This window comes from Glycine max, chromosome 20 (assembly GCF_000004515.6).
Source record: "Glycine max cultivar Williams 82 chromosome 20, Glycine_max_v4.0, whole genome shotgun sequence".
Taxonomy (NCBI): domain Eukaryota; kingdom Viridiplantae; phylum Streptophyta; class Magnoliopsida; order Fabales; family Fabaceae; genus Glycine; species Glycine max.
Genome location: NC_038256.2, coordinates 20,176,798 through 20,186,338, shown reverse-complemented (window position 1 = coordinate 20,186,338; position 9,541 = coordinate 20,176,798). Strand labels below are relative to the sequence as shown.

Sequence of the window (9,541 nt, the reverse complement as noted above, 5' to 3'; positions counted from 1 at the left end):
AAGTTAGACAACATATAAGTGAGAAAGATTCATAAATTTTATCTTATGATTTTGGGTTAAAGATAGTCTATGTCAAGTTGTGATCTACTCGTGTCCATTAACTAGTGAAAATCTTTCCAATGTTTTATTCCTTCATATTCCCATTAATTGGTATCAAAATTAAATCGATGGTTCGACCAAGTGAACTTATGCATGTATAATGAAATTAGTAGTAGATCCAAGCATGGAGATCACTTGTATAGAATGTATTTATAGTAACATAGAGGTCGGACATTGTGTCTTGTTAATGTCAACTAATGCTGCATATGCAAGTATCTAGACAGCTACCATTAAATACTCGTAAATTGAAAAAAACTTTTACTTGAGGGGCAGCCACCATGTGAAAGACACCTACACTTGAGGAAAATTTATTGGAATTTAAATGTGAAGGTTAAGTCACATATTAGGTATAAATGGACAAGTTGATGAGCAACATATAAGTTTAGAAGACCCACAAATTAAGGTGATGTCTTTTAGTTTTAGATTAAAGGTGTTGTCTAAGTTCACTAGTGTGGTGTGTCTATGATCCATCGGTTAAAATCCCTCTACCATTTTATCTCTCTTGGATTCCCAACTTTTTTTCATTATTTTTATAATTTCCAAAAAAATTTAATTAATATTTGTTCGGTAAGAATAATGGATCTAAGCTTCGATACAGTGGTTATAGGCTTTAATGCAGTGGATCTAAGAGCTTTGGAGTGGGGGATCTAAGTAGATCTTAGAAGAGTGTAGGGATGGGAATCCAAGTTCCGTTTGGATCCAGGATATAAAGTTAGCCCTCTGGTTTGTTGTTGATAGGCTTATATAATTGTTTTCTAGCGGGAAAATCCATTACATGCTCATGGTCATGTGTATCCAATGGTTGCCAATTGACAAAGTTTATCCCCTTGTTAGTCACCAAGCGTCGGCGATGCTAAGAGATCTCGACGGAGACATCTAAGATGCCCAGGTCCAATATACATCCATAACAATATTAAATAATGTATTAAAATATATTGCTAAGGTGACATTGATTTGAATCTTTGTTTTTTATTTTTATTTTTTTAAAACAATTTTCATTTTCAAATTTAGAAAAAATGTTTGTTTTGATTTGTTATTATATATTTTTAAAATATGAAAATATTAAAAAACTGGTTAAGACATTTCAAGAAACCCTTATCAACAACAAAAACCACTACTAAAAAATATACATTTAACATCGCCAGGTTAACATCGGTTTCCGGAAAAACCGATGTTAACAAAAGCGCGGTGGCATACTTGTAATTAAGATTAGTTTATTAACATCGGTTTTATTCAAAACCGATGTTAACATGTAACTGTTAACATCAATTTTGTAAAAACCGATGTTAACACAAATGCGGTGGCGATGTCAACATCGGTTCTTTAAATAACCGATGTTAACATCCACTAGTTAACATCAGTTTTTGCAAAACCGATGTTAACTTTAGAAAGTAAACATCGGTTTTTTAAAACACCGACATTGACATGAACTACTTAACATCGATTTTGTTTAAAAAACCGATGTTGTCCCTTTCATAAGTACTAAAACCCCAAAAATCCATTTTCCCTCCACGCGTTCAGTAACCAAAAATCTTTCTCCATTTCTTCCTCATTACTTAGGTTATTTGTCCTCCTGAAGCTGCCATTCCTGTTTGTGTTCAAGTTGGAGTTCGCACCAGTTCCCGTTCGAGTTGGTGTTCGAGTTCGAGTTCATGTTGGAGTTCGAGTTCGAGTTCGCAGCAGTTCCCATTCGAGTTCGTGTTCATCACTGTCACGACTTAGGTACGTGGGCAAACCTGCTTCTTTTTGTGCTTTCTGGTCATAAATCATGTCGTGATTTCCCCCATTGTAGACTGTGAGTGAGCACCCTGCTTCGCTTTGAGTGGCGTCTGCTTCTTCTTTTGTTTGAATGGTTTTCGTTGCAAGCTGGCTTTCTGATTTTTGCTACAAATTTTAAGCTAAAATAGCATCTTAATTGTTTGTCTTCGAGTTTGATTATTTCACCCTCCTAGGGATTCAATGCTTTTTGTGGCTTTGTGTTTACAGTGACCTTGGACCTCAGCTGCACTGTGCCTTTGTGGGTTTGTGTTTATAGTGACCCTGGAGCTCACCTATCAATGAAGTTTCCATCAAAGGTAAGTACCACACTGTCCCTGAAACATTTATTTTCGTTCCATGATAGAAAAATGGTTGAACCCAGCATTTACTAATTCATATGGTACCGTTGTCTGCCTATTTTTGTGCCTGTGTTTGCCTTGTTGAATTTAGTTATCAGTTTAGTTCAATTCAAAATAGTTTTTAGAACTAACCTAGGTTAGGTATGTTGGGTCTTTAAAATAATTTCTGAGAATGATTTGCTGAAAGATACGGGTTGGTATTATAAGGAATTGCTCGAGAAGTGTGGGTGGAACGATGTTGTGGAGGTTAAAGAGGCAAAGGGAGAGGGAGACGTGTTTGATTTGTTGAATCCAAATTGTGACAATGTTGTTTCCTTGCTCGATCGAGTTGCTTCCTTTATGGACCATAGTTAAGGATACAGTTATGAGTTACTATGTGATATGTTTGTCTGCACTTGTTACTTGTTATTGTTAGTAACATCCTTCCTTTACTTGAGGTTATTTATGAGAATCTGCACTTCTTGTTTGATGTAGCGTATGTCACTGACACTGACTATGTATGTTGAGCAATTCTAGCATCTGCTTGAAAATATGTTCTATTGAAAACGCTATATACATGGTACACAGAAATTAGCTTTAATTAATTATACTTAATGACTACGTGCTTGTGTAAAAATTGCTCTGGACTGCCAAACTATTTTACTTCAGAAAAATCAACGAAATGGTGTGTTAGTAATATAAAATTAAAAGAATAAAGCATCAAGAACCATTTTCCTGATCATTGCAAAATTGGTCATTCAGGATAATTTTGTATTATAAGGTCACTCAATTCAGGATATAGTATTAGTCTCTTGTAATTCTTCTGCTGAATGGTAAATCTTTATGTTGTATATTAAATGTAGTCTCGAGTTGTTTTTGATGAGATATAATAGTGAAACAATTTAGATCTGGTCTATGCTGGATGCTTACACATTTGACTAATTGAAAGTAAGTCTCAGTCAATATTTGTTATAAGTTTGTCTTTGACACTGCAGGTTACCTAAAATTTACACAGAAAACAAATTAGAAGGAGTAGAAGAAATTGAAAATAGATTTCGGTGTAATTTGTAGCATATAAATGGGTAAAGCTAGTAGGAAAAAAATGTTACTGTTGAAAATAAGAGACCTAGAACTTAAAAGCATTATCGTCATATGTTACAGAGTTGCTTCCATCTGGAATTTTTTGTGAGCAGAACACTAAGGTTTTTGAAGTCTGATCCTTTTGTCTGAGTAAATTGAAGAAAACATAGCTAAAACCTTTCTGAACTAGTCCATATAGATTGAAATTTCTATTTCAATTACTTTGGGAAAACTTCATTTTAGTGTATACACACACACAAGCTACTCCAATTCCCCTGTGTACCTCTAGCTAGTGACTATTCTCTTCCTCAAGCAGTGCTTGTTTCTGTGCTTCTGTTAGGGACTCTAACCGCTTCTACAGATTGAATAGAGGCAATATTATTGAACAACATCGTATACTCACAAACAATGTGAATACACAAGAAGCTGCAGACAATTTTCAAGCAATGACTTTTTTTTACCACACTACATCAGTCTCTCAAGCTCACTAGAAGAAAGGAAAGTAAAAGTAAACAAATAGTTTAGAATTGGAGATAAAATGAAAATACTCAACATATTTGATGAATTACAAAAGAACATTATCAAATTTAACTTGTTTAACTTCTTAGAAGTATGTTAAAATTTAGAAGAGGTAAGGGAAACTTAGGTAGGATAGTTGGAATACTAGTTAGTTAGTCATGGAAGGGAAAAAGTTTATTATGTTTATCGCTTGTAAGTTGAACACTAGCTATTTACAAAATGAGAAATGTTTTGTGAAGTAGAAATCCTTGGAGGAGTATTCTTTCTCCTATTTTGTTTAATTAATAAAATCTTTCTTTGGTAACAAAAACATCACCCTCTTGAAATTCAACCTTGTCTAGTAGGCTGGAATTCTAGAGCTCTGTTTTAGGTACACAAAATGGGGGGACATGGGATGTTGAGCTTTTGCTAACACAAATTGGGATCTTAGCAGATTATTGGGCATGAAAGCCTCCAAAAATGAGGTTGTGGCAAATGTATGCCCCAAAGTGTAACCTTAAAGCAAATCTTATTCCTTCAATTAGATCCATATTTCAACAGCCTCATGAGTCATGATCTCCTCCCTTGCCGTAGTTAATTGGGCTTGGTCCATTAAGCCTAAAAAGTAATCTTCTATAAAATCACAAAGCTTCTCTCTGGTGTGGCCTGGGATTGGTCCATCAAGTGACGAGACATGAAATAGATTGATTGGTGTAATTCCAATTGTGTGCCTCTGGTCTTCATTCACGCTGCATTTCACAGCATAAATCCTTGATGGCATCGCCACATCTTCAACCAACCAACAACTGACATACAGACTTGAATCCAACAGTTTAGGCAGTGAAAAATTGACCATTATATGTGACACTCAGAGCTCACTCATAGATGATCCATTAGCCTTCAGACAGTGGTGGGTCGACCAGTTTGCAAGAAAATCAGACCTCCATGCCTGCCATATGAAGGTTATGGTTCCACAATTCTAGCAGCATACCACTTAAAATCCAAAGTTTTTGAGCCATTGCTGCCTTCCCCTGTTTGACTTCGTTCTCTATTTCTTCGACTATAGTATTGGGTTATCTTAAAAAGGGTCTTTGCAACCCAAATTCTCCTGTGTTCTGTATTTCTTCCTTTTCATTTGTGGATAAATCTCGGTTTCTCTTGTTAATTTGCATCATCGGTTGTTTTCTTCACCACAATGTGTCTAGTTCTAGATCATTGAATCACCTTCTAGAACTTTGTTTTCTGTCTCCAAAGATTGCAACAAGTCACTGCCGTAGTGAAGACCACTACCCTGTGTAATTCCACCTTTATTGTCCAAGAAAGGGCTTCTGCTTCACCGAATTCTGACACACTCCCTCCATGCTCTTCTTGAAATGCTCAATGGGGACTAAACTCTTTATTCAGCAGCATATGGTTATGTAGCATGTGCTCCAGCTCTAAAATGATGGCCTTGCACAAACGAGATTGCAATCCATGATAATTGAATACCCCCTTCACAAACACCTCTTTGTTCAACGACTCAATTGATTCTAGTTTTGTTGTAGTTTCTTCATCAACAGTTGTAGCATCTGTTCGATCTCTTCAACTCCCTCAATCTTCTTGACTTCTGAAAGCTGAGAACAACATTTGCTGGCCACCTTTCTTGACTCCAGGATCCCATCCTTCTCTTTGGAATTTGAATCCAACAGGTTGGACCAATTTGTTACCAAAGAAAGATTTTACTTATTGAACAAAAAATAGAATAACACTCCTTCCAAGGATTCTCCTTCACAAAGGATTACTCCTTTTACAAAGAGCAAGTGCTCAATTTGCAAACTATATAGAACGGAATGGACCTCTTCCTTTCAACCATAGTTTTTATGCCACAAACCCCCTCTAATTGACTAACTAATATCCTAACAAACATCTTCCCTCTCTCCTAACTCCTAACAAAGTATCAATAATTTTTAAAAGAAAATTTCAACCAAATGACTACAAGGATAAAAATAAAACATTCTTTGCTGATTCAATTATGTAACCTGAATACCAATTACAATGTTGATATGGATAAAAATAAAACACCAATGGTTCAAAACTTCAGTTTGAATGAAAGGATGGTGGATGCCAGTGCATGTGTACAACTGATCACTCTTTGCTTTGAATGATTAACCTGATTTTAAATCAATAATTAGATCATTACAGGTAACTTTATATACTTATATTGTATGCTAGAGCCTATAGATAAAAAAGTTCACTAATCTCATTTTTTATAGTGTGAAAAGCATGTATAACATCTCCAAATTAAAACTCAGAGCTATAGCACTTTCAGATTCTACAACTTAATGACTAATTTTAAGGATGTATTCAATCTAAAATGTGAAATCATCATAAGGATTTTATAAGTCTAAATAACAAACATCTGCATATAACTATCAAATGGGAACCAGACACATTGTGGTGTAGAAGGAAAGTGTTACTGTGTCAACAAATTTGTTCTCAGCAATTGTTGCTTCTTCTCTTAATCTATGCTCTATCACCTTTTCCCATAGCTTCATAGTGTGACTCATAAGTTTGATATCTTTGTATTTAGCACAATTTTGGATATGTCCTTGTTATTAAAAATTGGGACCAAAGTACTCTTCCTACACTCATATGGCATCTTCTTCGATAAGCAAAAATAAAATTTCCTTGTAAAAAAAAATCATGTGAAACCTTCAAGTTATTATTTTATATCCAAATATTAGGGATTTATGATGGATTTGAGGTTGATAGTTTTATAAGTTTAAAAGTCATAAATATATATACAAAAATTGATATAATTTGAAGGATTCTATAGGATATAAGAATATGGTTGGAGCAGAAAATTTTGAGAATTTTCTATTTTATATGAAATTTGATGATTTGAATAATGAGTTTTGAGTAGAAGATGATTTAAAACAATTTAAATGATTTAATTTGAGAAGACTTGAAGTAAAAAAAATGAGAATTTGATGGTCTTCTGGCCCAAGAGGTTCCTCTTTTAAGAAAGCTTTAAGGCACTTGTAAATAGAAACTGATTCTTGCATTCTCTTGGCAAATAGCTAGGGCTTGAATCAAGTAGCTATGTATCATACATTTTAAGCAAGAGAACTACCGCAGGCAGCTATCCAGATGACATTGTGACTTGTGGTAATGGTTTGTTCACTATTATCTTGGCCCTCTCTAATCCTTGTAAGTAGAATTCAAAGTCAGTTGAAGAATGAATGTCATCCTCTGTTCCACTGTTTGAGTCTGCATCATTCCCCATTGTTGCTGAGTTAGTAGCATCACCCAATTCATAGTAGCATGATCCTCTATTCCACTATTTTTGTCTTTCATGTTAATCCTCTGTAAATATTTGTTAGTTGATTCTGTTAGGCTTAAGTAACGGGTTAAGTGCCAGCTTAGGTACCCGATTGGTCTTTCACGTGTTTATTGTCTTTATATTATAAGGATTAAGTGACACGGAAAAATCTAGGATCTAAAACATTCAAATCAGTAGAATTTGCACTTTGAATCATCAAAACGATCGAATATCAAATTCATCTTCCAAAGATGCCGAATGAAATTCAGCATCATATTCATCAATGTGTGTTGTTGTATATTGTCTTGTTGAATTAATATCATGTCTTAAATCCTCTTGACCATTTTTCCTTGATAGCAAATAATATTTTACAATAAGTGATATTGTACAATTTTTTGCAGCTTTCTTTCTTTTGACTGTTGCGCTGGAAATTGAATAGTGAAGAGTGAAGTTCTTCTGTCACACTCATTGATTTTCCTTTGATTTTGATGGAAGCCTACACACACACACACACACACACACACACACACACACACACACACACACACACACACACAAGTTTGATAACAAATTTGTTCAATTATACATGCAAAAATTTCTTCAATTATGACTTATTAGCTTTGACAAGGTAGCTAGCCTCTTCATAAGGTACTTATCTAACTTTAACTTAAATTCTACTGCAGTGGTGATGACCTACTAATATTAGTGAAAACAAATTTGCCAAGTGTACCTTAGTTAATTTGTTCAGAGTTGTAAAAAATGAATAGTTTTTAACTTGAGTTATTCCTATCTTAAGTTTTCAAATATGCTTGCATGATTGTATTTGTATGAGGATTATATTCTTTTTTATATAAATTTTGGCAAGCTGAACAGTAGTTAGTATAATGTTGGTATTTTAGGGGCAGTGTAGTTATTTAAGGGTACTTGTTAGTGTTTTAGGGGAATAACAAAGGCAAGTCTAGTCTTTATCAAACACCTAAATAGAAACTCAAGCCCTTCTTCAAGATGTTGAGCAAGAGACTCGACTTTCTCCAATTGGTTTTGCAGCTTATTCATTTTTGAAATAGGCAAACATCAAGCCCAAGACAATAGGGCAGAGCACTATCTATGGCCTATCCTACATCAACCCCAACGCAGATAATGTTAGAATGTTGAAGTCATTTTTGCCCATCATAAGCCTCATTTCTAATCTTCCATAAATTGTAGCAGGCACAATGGCACAAAAAATGTTTTGATTTCGTTGATTTTTTTTCCTTTGACTATAGTAGCAAAAAGCTTGTAAAACTACAGTAGAATATCTGGCAGTGAAAAATAATAACCAATCTCATCGTCCAGTTGGTGCTGTAGGTTGCAGTGAGCAATCTTTGATTCAATCTTTGTTGACAAAACTACCTAGTCTTGGGCACCACAGCCTTAAATCCACAGCTGCTAACCTTAATTAATATCCACACTTACCACTGTTTGTTTGGGAATTCCAAAAGATCATACACATGAAGACATTCTAAATTAGTGTTACCTAGGAGCTGCCATATTCGATATTATCCCAGCTTCTAAAGCTGTTTGTTCCATGCCTCCTCTGTGATTGTTTAGCATGATGAGAATCTGCAAGGCTTGTTGATTCATGACCACACTCGAATTTAATCTCCATTATCCTTCTAACGGCTTCCGCCATGTCTAACCGCCGCTGAGGGTTGCTTTCAGTGCAAGCAGCACCAATGTGGAGGAGTTGCTCCATCTCACCAAGCCAATTGCTAGAGCCTGCAATCTTAGGATCAAGCACTTCTGATTCCCTTCCCTCAGAGATTGCAGTTTCCACCCATTGCACCACATTAACCGCACCCTTTCCATTGCTGAGATACTGAGAAGGGAACCTCCCTGTCAGTATCTCAATTATGACAACACCAAGACAATAAACAGTGCAACTGCGCGAAATACCTGGCCTTGTTGTGCTGCCTCTGGTGCCTTGTAAGCGAATAGTGTTTGTGCAATGGTTGAAGGGTTAACCATGTGGCTGAACTCATAATCTACAAGCATTGGTTCATTGTCTGGTCCAAGGAGAACATTGCTGGACTTGAGATACTCGTGTGGAAGATCCGAGGAACCAAGTATTGTGTAAAGATAATGCATTCCTAGTGCGATTCCTCGTACAATCTTCAAACAAGCAGGCCAATGTAGCTCAACATGAGATGGTCCCCTATCACCTGCAAAAATGATAGAGAAATTCTATGATGCTTTCGGAAATGTAAGAGTTTTAATATAGAGAAATTCTATGATGCTCCCCTATCACCATAGCAAATCGGTTCTTGTGTTTGACAAAAGCTTATTTAACAAATGTCAATTAAGTCGTGTATGTAATTGAAGCATCTTACCATATTTGAAAAGGATAAAACTTAGATACAGTTCTTTGAGTATTTTGTGTTGTTCTCTTATCAGAATTAAAGTTATTTCCTAATAGGTGACCTATGTG

The 9,541-nt window shown here is 35.4% G+C and overlaps 1 protein-coding gene across 1 annotated transcript; it reads right to left on the bottom strand.

Moving 5' to 3' along the window:
- Positions 1 to 8,590: 8,590 nt before the first annotated feature.
- LOC113000721 (pollen receptor-like kinase 6) lies at positions 8,591 to 9,201 on the bottom strand. Its single transcript, XM_026127395.1, has 2 exons — positions 9,010 to 9,201; positions 8,591 to 8,932 (listed from the first exon to the last, which is right to left on the bottom strand). The coding sequence occupies exons 1-2, from the start codon at positions 9,199 to 9,201 to the stop codon at positions 8,591 to 8,593; spliced, it is 534 nt and encodes a 177-aa protein (XP_025983180.1).
- Positions 9,202 to 9,541: the final 340 nt, after the last annotated feature.